Source organism: Caloenas nicobarica, chromosome 4, assembly GCF_036013445.1.
Source record: "Caloenas nicobarica isolate bCalNic1 chromosome 4, bCalNic1.hap1, whole genome shotgun sequence".
Lineage (NCBI taxonomy): Eukaryota > Metazoa > Chordata > Aves > Columbiformes > Columbidae > Caloenas > Caloenas nicobarica.
In genome coordinates this window covers 2112231-2128095 of record NC_088248.1, presented here as the reverse complement: position 1 = coordinate 2128095, position 15865 = coordinate 2112231, and the positions used below count along the sequence as shown (strand labels likewise).

Genomic DNA, 15865 nt, shown 5'->3' with positions numbered 1-15865 from the left:
TTTTACGAATTAACATCGTGACGCCAAGATTTTAAGACAGGCAGGTTGTATTTCCAGTTGTTACATTTCCATATTCGGAATGACAGTGTTCTGAACGTGGCTCGCCCCAACACACAAGAATAAAAATGGCAGTTACCCATCCAGGGCTGTGTCCGCAATATATTCTAGTTTAGTTAAAAGGCACACAGTTTTATTAGCCAAACATTACTCTTCTACTTTTGCAAACGTTTGCTCTCCTAATATTTACAGTCTTAAAAAACCCACATAAATAACTGTAGGATTTACAGAATATTAAAGCTTTTTTTGCATCAATTTTTGGCTGATTTTATGTAAGTGAAGGAAATATTTTTTATCAGCATTTTCTAGCAATCGTTTCAAATTTACTTCCTTCTTAACAGTCCTAAAAGGCAGCTGACTTTCCGTGAATATTCCACTCCATGCAGTAGACTTTAGTTTAGTTATCCCGTGGACGCTGACAAAGTGACGGAGTCCCTTGGTTTCCATTAGATTGTCCAAATGTTCAGTTGTGGCACAAGTTCTAGGTGTATTTTTAGTGTGCTCTTTTACTGGGCTGGCACTTTAATTCCAGCTGCTCTAGAACAGCTCTTAGAACACCACACTTTTAAACAGACTAAATCCCAAGTTCTACAGATAAATAGCATTGCAGGAGAATGTACAGCAAAGATTAAAACATACGCAGATGGCCAAAGCTGGCATACCGACTCTACACTTACACATCTCATGCACAAAAATCCTTTTTTCCAATCCTGTGGGCACCTACTAGGGCTTTTTTTTTTTCCTCCCGTAGGGTTTGTAACCTTAAGTCCAGCTTCTCTAATATTCACCTCCCAATCTGGCTTCATTTAGTTCAATACAAGTGAGATGTACCGAGTTTTTCAAAATTTAATTTCAAATGACTAAATGTGCTCTCAAGACTCCCACGTGTACTCTCTTTCACAAGTCCTAGAGTATCAAAACTGAAGTTAATCACAGATTAAATCCATTATACTTACTTTCACTCATATAGAAATCCTTATTTTATGACCCCAGGAAAATGTACTTTTCAGTCTATTATAGGGTACAAGAACTAAATTCCCTGTGGGATTTTTTTTCTGCAACTGACATATATACAGATGAACTTTGACAACAGTTAACAGCAAATGAGCTACAGCTCACTGTATCAATACAGGATAATTTTACACTGACAAAATTGTCCACCAGTTAAATAGCATATGTTCTGACCTAGACTGATATAAAATTAATGCTCCAGGACTGTGCAGAAGCTTGATGTTCCCTGTGTCCCGTTTTGTCATTTAATTTTAGACAGTAATTACACAATACATCATTTCTTAATGTAGCCAAATATGAAACAAAGAATATTGATGACCTGTATTTGTTTTGCAGATGTTAATGTTGCAAAGGAATCTTTCATCCTTGAGCAGTGTTTCATTTCTCCCATGCAACCTGAAACTTAGTTATTTGTGCTGGTGTAAAAGTGTCCTGGTGGTTTTGGTCAGTATAGAAAAGACGCAGTAATGGATGGAGCTGAATTCCTTTTGCCCAAGTTCTGAGCCAGCCATGAGACAGAAAGGCACAAAAAGCCCCTGAGCTAGATCACATAATTAAGATCTAATTAGGGAACCAAACCCACCTCCCAAAGGGTGCTTATACAAAATCTGCACACCTACAGCTTCCACAGAAGTAATGGATGTGCTGAACACGTTGCTGAAATAAATCTTTCGTTTAATTAAAAATACTGAAGATGTACATGTTTTAGTCATGTTCCATCAAAAATGGAATTGTAAAATTGGTAGTACAGCCTTAATAGGACAATAAAATGCATTTGCATGTGTCTAGGTTTTTTTAAGCGCTATATTACACATTTTACCTCATTCAGTCACTTAAGGGGATTCTGTCTCTCTTAAACCAGTTAATTGTACTCAAGCATTTGCAGCTCACATGCTAGGGAAAGGTTCACCAAATGTAAGAATATCTACTATTTTATTTAAATAAGAGACATCTATTAAGGAGAAAAAAATATTTCATTTTCTGCTGAACAATATTATAGACGTGAAAAGCAGCTGACGGGAAAAGTATTCACAATTCAACAGGACACGTGCGTGGCCCTTCAGGACTGCTGGCATATGCACACGGTGCTGTGCTACTTCTCGGCCTCTTTGATACAGCAAGAAAACTGTTCACACAATCTTCTAAAATGAACCCCTACTAGCTGTGCATCTGGATAGTAAACACTTTGGAGGCTGACAAGTACCTAGAAATGTACAGCCAGTGTGATCAGTGTTTATACGAATGATTAACATAGCCTTAGGCTGGCTATTCCGCAGCGGGTGTGAAACGTTCTTTCTTTACTTTCTGGTCCCCAGTGACAATATCAGGTAAATGAATGGCAAACAAAACAAAACAACAAACAAAACCACAACCACAAGTGCTTCTCCTCCTTACCAGCTCCTCGTGAAGTTGGGCTATGAGTTCGTCTCTCTCCTTCAGCTGCAGCTTCAGCACTGAGCATTCATCTTTCATTCCATCCTACAAAAACAACAAAAGAGATCTTATAATAGGCTTAACACTTTTACTTCGCTCTTGACAAGAACAGGCTGTTTTGCATAGTGTGAGATAATTACATTCAAGTAATGGAAACTCAATTCTCCTTTGTCATGTGTGGTATTTTCAAAAACATATTCTAAGCTGTTGCATAAACAAATTAACGCATCCAGAGACATTACACAGAAATGTGAATAGCTCCCTGCACAGAAGTCCATTTCATTGTTTCCTGAATCTTTTAAGCCTTTTTACTGAAGATCCTACAAGGTCATTCTTTTTCAGTTAAGGAACGGCTATGAAATGTTATACTTTTACTCACACACAGAGCAACATTAGAGAAATATCAGTTTAAAAGCATTATTGTGAAGCTCTTGATCCTGGAGAGGATGAAAAAGAAAGTACAACGGACATTGACAGGAAAGCTAAAGGACCCTTCCCATGCATACATCTGTCAGCCAAAACAGCAGAAATTAGAGTATTAACTGGGTGGAAAAAAGAAAATATTATACTTACCATTTAGCAACACAACCTTTGACTGTAACTCAATTTGACGTACACAAAAATCAACCTAATAGCTAAGACTGTAGTCAAACCCAGGTCCGTGGGGCATTTTCATGAGTCAGTCGCATATTTTTGTGTTGTTCTGATTAACATCCAAGAGCAGAAACTCAGACAAAATGACTGAACCGTTGAGGAATAAAAACCCACCAAACTAACCAGCCAACTACCTGGTCATACAAGTATAAATGAAGAACTGTATCTTTCCATCCTTCTCGTACAGAGGTATTCTTACAAAGTTTGGGAAATTTACTTTCCCCAACCACACAAGGGACTGGCCCCCCTTGCACAGCACAGTTCTCCAGGCATTTAACTTCTATACTCCATGCAGTGGTTTTCTCACACAATATAGACCAGAACTCTTATTACAGTTTGGAGAAAAATATCTAGGGCTAAGGCAATTTTTCCCATCTTGCAGCGTATCAGTGAAAATCTGGTTAACACTTGTATTAAATGGAGGTAATCAAACAGTGTCACAGTTTAAATTCCAGGTGTACTTCATAAAAATGCAAAAGCAGCTGTGTGCAAAATGTCCATTGTATTTTCCTCATTTATATTCTCTGATATTGTAAAAATACTCCAGAATTTAGCTGCATACTCACTATGGATCTGCTGTTATTATTGTACATGTTTATGACCAGAATATTCTTCAACTTATCTTCATACTTCAAATTAGCACCCTTATTTCAGATGTAGTCTATGATCACAATTGCTGTGTCTCAGCGCTAGTATTTTCCTATTTTAGTTTAATTCTATCTATCTGGGAAAATGCTCAACACAATAGCAAATGTATTTCTCATCAGATCAGGTCAAAAGATGACAAATTGCACTGCATGCGTGAAGATAGCTGCAGCAGGTTATGCATAAGTACCAAAAAGCACCATCATTTCCATTTGGAAAACTTACTTTATACCTCTTCATACTTCAGAACAAATAAGCACATTGTGCTTACGGTAATCAAAGCGCTATAAACAGAACTAACCAAGTATTACAGAAGATAGATTTGCTGCAATTTTCCTTTGCTACTAAACAGAATACGCTGCCAAAATAGTACCATAAAATTAGAATGTTATAAAACTCATTTGATAAATGTGCTGAGTTTCCAATGCTAAGCAGATTGTTTACCAACTTAGGGTAATACAAAAATCAGCCATTACTTAGGATGTAGTTTCTTTTAAAATATCATCCTGGAACAAACCAAACTAAGAAATTGAAAACTGAATGTCAGGTTCAGAAAGCTACATAAATGCCATAATAGCTGAAGCTTCCCTTAAGTTATGCAGCAGATTCATACAACAAAACTAACAAGTTTCTGAATAACTATCTAGAACATTCCAAGAAAACACAGGTTATTTTAACCTGTACAGGATTTTTATGTCAGCAGTGTCCGAGTCTAGACTATGTACAGGGTTACGGATGCCTGTTATGCTTCACTTTTTACCATTTTTTGTGGATCTTACTAGAAATTTGTAGAGAAGTACCACTATCTGTCTCTGAAAGGAGACCCCACCTGCGATAACGTATCCCATTGACACACGCACTTTTATTAAAAGCAAAAGCATCTACATATTTGAGATTATTCACGTGAGTAGACATCTGGATATTACAGACTGTGTTTACAGAAATGGATTTTTTGCCAGATCATGAATAGATTTATTGGTTATTATTACTATTATTTGAGAGATGGTCCCCCAATATATTTACACCATGATAACAGATGAACATGGTATGACTTTCCAGCGGTTTATTTTCCCTTTCTGTGTTCACTCCAACTCTACATATTGCATCAATTTATATCTGTCCCATCAATCCCTTTCAATCACACCAAGAAAGAAGCAAACTGGCTGGCTGCAATTTTTCACATGTGCCACCTCGACTCACCACCAGCAGAGTCTCACTACACGGTATCTTTCCAGTAAGAACAAAACAAATCAATTAAAACTGGAATCAGCATTGGAAGCTACAATGGTATCAGAAATGGACACCGTTATGTACATCTTCTTTTAGTGCAATTACAGCATTCAACTGACAGAACTAAAGGAACAGGTCTGTATTTAATTTTTTGACCATGAAATCAAATGGAGTTTGGGGAGGACAGAATCTGATCTTGTAGTAATAAATAATGGTGATTAACCCTCATAAAATCTAATGCAATTTTATACTATGTTCTACCTAAATCTCAGCTGCCCCATTGCTGTTGGCATATATACTTCTATATAAATAAACAGAGATCATCTACTTACTTTTGTTTGGTTTTGGTTTTTTACAATACCCTTATTTGCCAGGAGGGCTTCCTTACACAACAATTATCTTTCAGCATTGCAAATTCTCTGGAAGACCTAATGCTACTTATTAATTCAAAGAAAACCTTTTATAACCAGGGTGGGAGATCTGATTGTTTGGTTTAGTATTTTGGCCTTGCTTATTGTATTTTTACATTAAATTGTAAATTTAATTTTAATTCTTTAGCAATTTAGTATTGTCCTATTAACTGTCGTGAACATCAGGGAGAAATAGCCTGTTCATATCTAATATTCGGCCCTAGTACCAAATCAGCAAAATCAAAATTCCTTCACGCTCTTACATGCAACCAACCTTAAGCACATAATACATATACTGATTCATATCAGAAAGCATCTGTAAAAATCTATAACCTCGTACAGACATAACTTCACTCACAATAGAAATGCAGCCAGTTTTTCACTGCTACTTCTCAGTTTCTTTCTGCCAAGCAGCATGAGAAAACCACTTTGGCCAAAAAGTGAAAATATCTGCTAACTGGCACATTTTCATAAAGTTTCACTACCTCCAAGCCAGTAAATTAATTTCTTCATATTCAGAGAACCTGCCTTACACAAACCCTCATTTTTCTCAAAGTCAGGAGACAAGCCTGGCTCTCTGGGAGGAGATCAACAGCAAAGTTCCCTCTGGCTCCTCCAGCTGAAACCCCCCCTGAATCCACCACAGTAGTCTGCTATCGGCTTCAAAACGTGACACCCTTTCCATTATTTTAGGTTGAACTCAACATTTATGCTTTAAAATATTCTTTCTCCTGCTTCTTGGAATCACAAGGAAGTTTTAGACAGAAGAAGGGCCTTAAAAATAGTGATGTTAACTTTCCCAGCTGCGAGCAAAAACATGACAAGCGGCCTCTTGTGCACAGCCAAAAGAAAATATATTTTTACATTTTGCAGTTACTATTTTTAAAGCCAGGCAAGAATTTTTTTAGGATCGAAAAAAAAAAAAAAAAAAAAGTAATTTCAGATTGACCAGGATGATTCAGGTAGGAAAGCGATAAATAATATACATACTCAGATCCCCCTATATTGTACATTTTAAATTGGCATATTTCAAGTATAAAAGTTTTGCAGAAGAAACCTGAACTACATCATTCTTTTCCTTAAAATGAACTAAAAATTTATTTAGGCGCAGACAGTCTCTATAAAATTTTCCTCTGTAAAAAGAAGCAAACAAAAACTCTAATAATACCAAGATACCATGGGAAACAACAGTGGCCATGAAGCAAAAAGCGGAGAAGGCACCGATGGAAATTTCCTGTTGAGTACGGCTGCTGCTTCTGCTTTGGAACACTGTATTTGCTTTACTGTCTTTGTATACGCTGGGAGCATATGTTTTGCAGAACTTTTAGATAGTATTAAAATACATGAAATGAATGGAGGTAACGATTAATTTGCCTGGTAATAGTATTGTAATTATGCCTGTGGGATTTGAATTAAAAGCATCCAAGTGCTAATAAGAACGAGTCAACTCCAGCGGGTCGCTGTGATTAGCTATTACTAGACTTGATCTTTTACAGATGAGAAAAGTTGAAGGGCTACAATCTAAGAAAAAGAGGTAGTTCTTCTAGATAGGTATTCATATGAATCATCTCTTTCCACTCATAAATCTTACCATTTAATTCTTTAATATTTGTCATTATGGAACTGGGGAGCCTAACCTTGCAACCTCTCCTCTGCTGATTTTGAACAAACAAAGAAAAATGCCGAGAAACTCAGCCAAAAATGAGTTTGCTGTTATTTTCTTTAGGCAGTTTCCCAGAGATCCAGTTACTAAAACATTATTCATAACTCATATTTTAAGTGAGTTGTGTGTGCCACGGAGGCATTAATTATGTTGTCACTTGCAGTGCAATATCACACTTAGTTAGGTTCCTGCATTACTCTTCCTTTGCCACCATTGCAGGGTCATAGCTATTTACCCTTCCCCATTCTGATTATTAGAAACCATGCTCCACTTACAGCAGACCTTTGCTGACTCCTGGGGGTTTTTTGTCAAGAAAGAGGAAAATAGATGCATCTTGGTGTTCATTTTTTCCCGGACAAGAGTTCTATCCTGACACACCCTCCGAGCAGCCTGGCCGATAGATGTGTTGAGTGAGACCGGACAGATTAATGAGCTCATTATAATTCATTAAAGAGTGATGTGGGGATGACTGCCCAGTTTAATTAGTTTTATTACTGTAGGAAATCGTTTTATATGCCAAGCTCATCACCAAGCATGCCTGGAAAACATTAGAGTGGTAATCAGACTTGAGATGGGAACCTTTCATTAGCCTGTAGGGCTAAAGGCACTTATAATGACAAGGATGGTATTAAAAAGATGGACATGAGAGTGGCTAAAATAAAATATCACGTCTAATAATTCAGTGACAAACAGCATAATGGTGATTTCAAGTTAAAAATTTGGTGGAAGAGCCGTGTTGCTATGGCATACCGCGTACTCTTTCTATAATCATGCTGTTAGCTGACACTAATAGATTTAGAAGGTTTAATAGGTCAGGTTTGCTCAGATAATAAATCCTAATGCAAATTAACTATGACTCAAGCATTCTAATGAAATGTTAATTGGTAACTGGAATTTCTTAAGAAATATGTAGGCCTCTTTTCCCAGTCACCCCCAGATTAGCAAACACATTTCCACTTTTTTTTTTTTGGTAATTTAAAGTTGCAGAAAAACAACAGCTGAAATTATTTTGTAAATAACAACAGGTAAAAGACCTCAGGTAAAGTAACAGTAGATTTGGATGGAGAAAAATGGAAAACTAGCTGAAGAGTTTTGTTCAGTCACAAAAGTCCCACTGAAGAACGGATTATGTTCTAGGATCCACTCTTTTAACATTTAAAGGCCTAGAACATACTCACATTCAAGGTCTCTTCATCATTACACAAATGGTTTAAGGCCTAATCTCTGTAACCTCAATAACTTATTACTATCATGACTACCTTATTTTCTTTACACTCTCTCTCACTCTAAGCAACAGTAAATCTTCGCAAGCCCTACATTCCTGATTAGTTGTATCTTTAATCTACTGTGTGGTATTTTTAGGCTCTCTAACTTCAAGAGTTAGGTATTTGTTTTAACACCCACCATTATATTTTCATGAGCTGCGTTATTCAGCCACTCCAAACACCCACTACCTCAAAGCCATTCTTTCTTCTCAAATTTTCTCAAACAAATCGCCAGTTACTCTTGTGCAAGAGAGCGAGTTTCTTTCTGATTACACAACAGAGCAACTGTCTGTTGTTATTTGCTTCTTTTAAGAAAACAGCTCCTTTGTACAAGCTCTGCAAGGTTCCCCTTGGCAAGCTGCCCCATGGGTTATTAATTGAGAGTGATACTGTCAAGTCTGACTTATGCTGTCGGATATTTTCACAGTGCTGTTGTAATTATGGTTTATACAAGTATCACAAACGGAGGGTTAACATAAAGAAATAAAGATAGCCAGAGATTCCTGGGATGTCTTCTGCACAGTTATCTTAAAGGCAGACCTTGCTATTGCACTGTGGCTCATAGCACCAATAAAATAAGCCTTACAACAGCCTAGGTTGCTGTTACAATCTTCCAGAATAGGAAGCTGAACAAAAAGAACAACTGAAATATTCCCCAAAGATTTCCAGTTATTCGAGAGCGGTTAGGGTGAACCAATACTACCAAAACTGAAAATATTTATCAATAAGATTCCTGGTTCTACGTTCAATCATTGAAACAGACGAAGGGAATTTTGTGGGTGTTACTTTAGGAGTGATTACTACTGGGAAATACTGCACGCAAGCGATGACGCTTCTTGTTTCCTTCTGCACTATAGTCGAAATACTCTGAAGAGTTTCATTCTGTTTACCAAGTATGCTTTATTTATTATTGTAGCATAACAGCTTAACACCATTTTAGAACAGTTCCCTGAGATATTATGAGGCTCATTTACATACCTTCCATTTTCTTTTTATAAGGGTACACAACAGAATCCATGTGTACGCTTAAAATTCTTACAATCAGCCTGTTGTTCAGATGTTTTGTAAACCACTATGTCTTACACAATAAAGACACAGTAGGAAAAGCATTTGTTTACTTGTCAAGAGAACAGTTTGAAAATCCCTGTTGAATTGGTCACTGAATCTGTAAATGATGCTAATGCTGTTCCCCGGCATCATTGAATATTCTATTTATATCAGACTGGCAGTGGAAAGAATACAGTCCCACTTCTACCACTTCTCCTCAGTTGTTTGTACTAACAACAAAAGCTGTTGCTAAAGTGCTTGGCCACATACACAACAGCCTTAGTTTTGTTTTGTTTTAAAAACTAAGAGCAACAGGATTTTTCAAGTATTCAGAATTATGTATGTACGGACAGAAACAAATGGGCTGCACTTTCAAAATAAACTCACAATTTTAATTCCTCCAGTTTCTGGGTACCTGGCAGGGAAAGTGCAAACAGGCCTCCAGTTTTGAGAAAACACGGGGCAATGCGAACAAGCAAGAGTCGCTGAAAATTATGGTTACTTCTCCTGCGTTTGGAACAACTACATTAATCAAAACTATTATTTTGTTTAAAATAAATATGTTTGAAGAAAATGGGTCCAACTTATTTCAAATAAATCATAAATTAATGCACAAATTTCCCTGTTTCTCAAGTTCTACTTAGCTTTAGTATGCAGTTACAGTGTGTTTTAAAGGTGGTAACATCGCCCTTCAGTGTGTTATTAGCACTTCATTCACTGCAGTGTGTTTCATTACCTTTTCTCAAGTATGTCTTTTTGAAATCCATATTGAAAAGCATAGTATCAAGCATATTATTCTCCTCTCACGAAAAATAAATGTACATTTTTCATCAGTACAACCCGTTCGTTACAAATGACTTATGCAAATAATATCACTGATCTGCATGTCAAATTGGGTCTCTGGGACTCCTACTTCAAAGATGCGCAAGATTTCATTCACCCTTATTTATTTCCAAGGAAAAGGGCATACTGTCCTATATTCATACTCTTTCTAGATACCTTTTGAAAAAAGGTCAAACCCAAACATCAGCCCCATCCGTGAAAAGCAAGAACAAGGCAGAGACTAAACTAAGCCAACTACTGAAAAACAATCAGCAAAATAAGCCTGAAATATTAAAGACCACATATTTACGTATCTAAAATAAGCAGCAGATTAAGCTGATTTTGCTAGCACATATATGTTTCAGAACTGTTAGCACTGACTACACTCCCTCTTGTACAGCTAATTATATGTTTTCAGGCTTAACAGTTCTCTGTTGCTTTGCTCAATTCAAATTACATAGCACAATTACCTTACATCAGCAAGTTAGGAATGGAAGAAAGGGTTATTTCCTCCTCAGCTAACGTTCTCAGTTGGAGATTAAATAAAAATCTGAACAAAAGAAGACGACTGCTCTCAGGATAAGTCCAGCTGATGGACACCGAGTACTGGGAAACTCTTCCTGAGACCGGACCTGCTCACGTCAATGCTGCAAAAACTTTCCATTCAAACATCTTCGGTCTGACAGAAAAGCAAGCAGAAGTTAGACCTAGTTTTTTCTCAGCTGCTGCTACATTTATGCGCCATTGGCGTTAGCTTTGTCCTACAAAAGTCAAATGCTATCTCCCAAAAATACAAAATGGCTGATTTTGCAGTTAAAGAGCAGAAGTTTTAATGAAAATTAGTAGAGAAAATCATCCGGGTGTGAAACTGCTGTGGAAATACACAGGAATACACATGGTTTCATCTGATTATTTCCCCCCGGCAAGGAATTTAGATGTGTGAAAATCCTATGACAACAATTATAGAATGACTGAGAAAACGCAGTTGTGGAGATCCTGTCCTTCAGTGCCTTTCAGATTGTGGATGAGGAGTTTAATTACGGCTATAAACTAGGGACAGAATCTATTTCCATACCTATATATATGATTAAACACCCATCCTAATGGGGTTCTGATCTTTAAATATGGTAGTAAGCACTCTGTCTCACGGGTTAAATCTTTGAAGCAAATGCCAGAATTTACTGTCATTGTTGATCAAATGACTCACTTTCACGGGAAGTTTTCATTACGTTAAAAGGTGCCTCCAAAGAATTTCTCCTGTGTGTTATGGAGAGACACCACTTTGCCTCTTTGGTCTGCCATATATACAGAAGAATTCATGCAAACGTCTATGAAAACTTAAACATGTCTGTCATTTATAGAACGCCAATTACATCTGAAATGGGGTATGCTCAACCTCTAAGCCAAATTCCAAAGCATTAGAAAATTTACGGTCATTTTAATGAGCTTAATACAGAACCATACAAAGAAGCACTAAGAAAAATGAAATAATTACTTTTGCACAAAATTCACCATCCACTCCTCCACCAAAAGACCATTTCCACAATATGCACGGAACTAGATTCTCACCGTTTGTGTATCTCCACAGTTGTACAGAGACGGAGGGTTTGCCCCACGTATTTTCCCCAGAGCTGTTTGCAACTTCAGACACTGATAGCTTGAACCAGTACAAGTAGGCTGAGTTCTTGCTATGAAAATTAATGGGACTATGCAAAGTATTAAGCCTGTGTGATACACCTACAGGACTGAGCAGTAATTCTTTATGTCCTACAGAGAGATGAATTTAGACTGCGGAGAACAGAAAAAGCCAGACTGATTTTGCAGAGATATCAAATCAAATGAAAACCCCAGAGCAGACCTTTTCCACTAAAACAGCAGCAGACATTTTCTTGATTCAATGGAAAGAAGCAATTTATGCGAGAAACACAATGGTTTATGGTATCATAAAGATCAATCTGGGCAGCCCCTATTTTGCCCTCTACAAGAGCAGTATCTATTCTTATTGCCTGGTGGGTTTATAATTTTTTACTCTCACTCCCACAACTTCTAAAGTTGTTGGTGTGTAGCCAAATCTGTCAACAAAAGGATTAAATTATTTCACTCTTCATAAAACATCAGATGAATTATTTACTGTTTAACCCTAGTGCCAATTTCCTACTAAACCTCACAAGGAAAATCCTTTTGCTCTGATACAAATCAGCTATTGTAAAATGCTTTAGGAATGCTATCAGCCTTTGTAATCCAGTCCATTAAAAGTGTAGTATATATGCATTAAGTATAAATGAGATCAAAAGGCATTAACTTTCTAGTCACCAAAAGTAAATAAAATTCTAATTTATTAGCAAAAGAACCATTTGCTGACCATTTGCTGTGCAGGAAGTTTGCTGACTCAATCACTTTTCTCAGTGCTAAAGAAGGTGCCAATATATATTCAAAATACGTATACATGACACAACTGAACAAGAAAATATATATAAACCAGCTTATTTCCGGACAGAATAACCTGTTATACACAATGCAAATGTATACATTTGAAAATAGACATGAATTATACAATCTTCCCCAGTGGCTGAAACTGAAATCCTACAATTCTTGGAAAAGAAAAAAAGAAAAGAAAAAGAAAAAATAAAAAGAAAACATGCATGCAGTTGCTGATGAACACAGGTGACAGGCTACCTACACATTAAGCTCGGTCCCAGTTCAGGCACAGTTTCTTATCAACAATAATCAACACCAAAACAGATACAGTAATATAAATAATGCCACATTTCTATAAGCAGAATATAATTTTCTTGTACAACCACATAAAATGAATGTTTTATCAAATGCCTGAACTTCTGATGTGTAAGAAAGTAATTTGCTGAAAGACTAGGTGCAGTTTTCATCTTTCATTCTCGCCCTGGAAAGAAAGGCAGTCCTGCGGAAATCATCTAGAAGAAATGATGGCCTAAGGAATCAAGTCAGGGTTACATCAAGAAATGCCCACGGCTGAAAATTCTGAGTATTCAAGACTCTTTTAAAGAGGCAGCCCCACTGGAAAACTGCAGTTCCAGCAGGACGAGATATTCAAATCAATGAAAAGACAGCAAAGGAAAAAGAGTTTGATGTTACAGATCATAAGATACAAGACTTTAATGAGTTAGGAAAAAAAAGCCCACGGACTGGACCTCGAGTAGAGAATGCGCCCAGACAGGAACATAAGCTAAGGGTCATTTCCCACCGGGAAGCTGATAATCACAGATGGAAGATAAAGGGTCAGAGCAAATGAGGTGGCACAAGGAGCTGAGGAGGCCAGATCTCTGGATGCTACATGAAAAGCGTGGGGTTTGATGGAAAGGCAAATATGCCCAATACTTCAGGCTTTTTTTCTTTCCTCTGACAATGCTATGATCACTGTACATGATTTCTGTAACACTTTCCGTCTCTGGATTCAGATAAAGATGGCCCACACGTGGCTGGCAGAGCACAGCACCTGCGCCTCTTCCATTTAACCCAGCCGAGCATTGTACTCATTCTCCTCAGACAGAGAGGATGGATCGCCAGCTCATACAAGCTTCACTAGTTAGTATTTCATAAATGTTTTATAACTTTATATGGTACCTACTTCACTATCCAAAGAATGGTAATCATAATGTCATTTAATGGAGGAATGTGTATATCCTGAGACAGATTTGACAGAAAATAATAAAAATTTACTCTAAGCTTCATATAATAATCAAATTCAATACCAGACGGTATTACCTTTGCACTGACAAAGACAATCAGTCTCTGCTTTCTGTCACTAGAATAATTTTCATAACAGAAATTAAAATATTGATTACTTTTTTCCTCTTTTAATGCAGCTGAAGTTATTAAAAAAATACAGATACCTTCTTATAAACACAGAAGGGTCAAAGAGCCATCTAGCAAACCAGAGGATAGTGCTGAGAACCAAGAAAGGGATTACACCTCACTGGATTCCCCTCTCGAGAGCCAAGATGGTCTGGCTCTTTCTCACCACCGCACTTGGCCATCCCATCGTATCAGTAGGCACAAGTCACAGGTTATCCTCGCCCATCATACAAAATAGCTCAAGGATTTCCATCCTCAGACTTCTCATTGTTCAGCAAAACTTCTGATATTTTTAAAAGCACACAAAAACATGGAGACTTTTATTGTAATAAAAAGGATAAGAGACTTACAAACATAGGGAGTTTGGGTCCAGAAAGACAAGTCAATGAAGTTTCTGGTGTTTCAGCACGGATCTAAGCACCAAGATGGGGCTTCTCCCTCAAAGCTCATCGCCTCAGGAGGGTTCCCTTGTCAGAAGGTGACCACGATTCAGGGACCAGCTCATGCTGAAGGTGGAGGGTAGAAACCTCCGAGGGACAATATTATGCAGACTAGATTGAGTGCAGTGCCGTCCTCCAGCAAGGGATGCTCTGGATTACATCCTGCTACAGGCACTGTACAATGTGACAACTAGTTTTTAAAAGTTACAGTTTATGATCAGGCATAAAACTTGTATCTTTCAATATCTGAGCTGCAGCTAAACTGTTTTTAAAAGTACATGTAAAAAAATTGGCTGTGCGATAAAACACTTCAAACTGAAATGTGTAATTTCAGTTTCCCAAAAAGCATTAATGCTACGTAACCTTAGGTAATAAAGTCATAATAAATGCAGGATCAAAATAGGGAGATGCCAGTGTGCCATATGAGAACAAATGCAACAGGAACCGAGCTCTAATGACATCATTTTGAAAAAGTTTGGTAAAAATCAGGCAATTTTCTAATCAGGATTAAATGAAAATATTTTATGCTCATCTGGACTGTTAAGTGAAGCACTTCCTGAACCTCATTTTTGGTTTCGGAAACCTTTAGAAATTAATGATGATTTGACAGATCTTTTATCTGTATAACTATGTTCCCAGGGTATAAAATACATGTTATGAATTACTCAAATTAAATATCATATTCCAAAGACCTAGCAATGGCGTAGCTTTTCACTGATTAAAAAGGAACACGTATCTTTTGTGAACGATTAGGTTGCAGCCATATCCCTATCAGAAGGGTTAAATAGATCTCTCAGGTACAAAGAAGATGCTCCTGATACTCATGAAGTGTCTCTTTGGGGCTCACAGGTCTGTGCTATCTTTTAGCAAACTTTCATTACTGTACACTCACAATATCCAAACCGTCTCGTTGCCACGTGATGGCTCTTCATTCTGCAAGAGCAAGTTTAAGTGATTTCCCTGCATATCTGAGGGCACGACACCACTTCAGCTCTTCCATTTTTTAAAGCTCTGTTTGTACAATAGCACTCCTAGATGAAGACATCGGCAGTAAAAATGGCAGATTATAACTTTTTCTTCTCAATTCAGCATGGCCAGATAGAGGAATGCTAATTAATTTTTTTTAAAGAAAGAATTAATTGCTATTACTACAACACAACCACAATATTGTTATAAATATGCAAAAGATTTTTAGTTGCCGACTTGTTGGAGTGCTGGTGAATTTGCTTTTATGTACTTAGAGTGGAACATAATTTTCCTTGAAACTACTGAATAGGGCAGGTTTCTAAATCTCATCATATGCATGTGATTAAAAAGAACTAGAGCAAGCTGATTCCAACATCTCCTGTAATGCAA

At 37.2% G+C, this 15865-nt stretch overlaps 1 protein-coding gene across 1 annotated transcript in view; it reads right to left on the bottom strand.

Annotated features, from left to right (window-relative positions):
• Nucleotides 1-15865, bottom strand: part of CCSER1 (coiled-coil serine rich protein 1) — a 441008-nt gene that overhangs the window by 193816 nt on the left and 231327 nt on the right. Inside the window, exon 8 of the mRNA XM_065634301.1 lies at nt 2464-2547. Within this exon, the coding sequence (XP_065490373.1) occupies nt 2464-2547 (84 nt within the window). The remainder of the gene's footprint in view (nt 1-2463; nt 2548-15865) is intronic.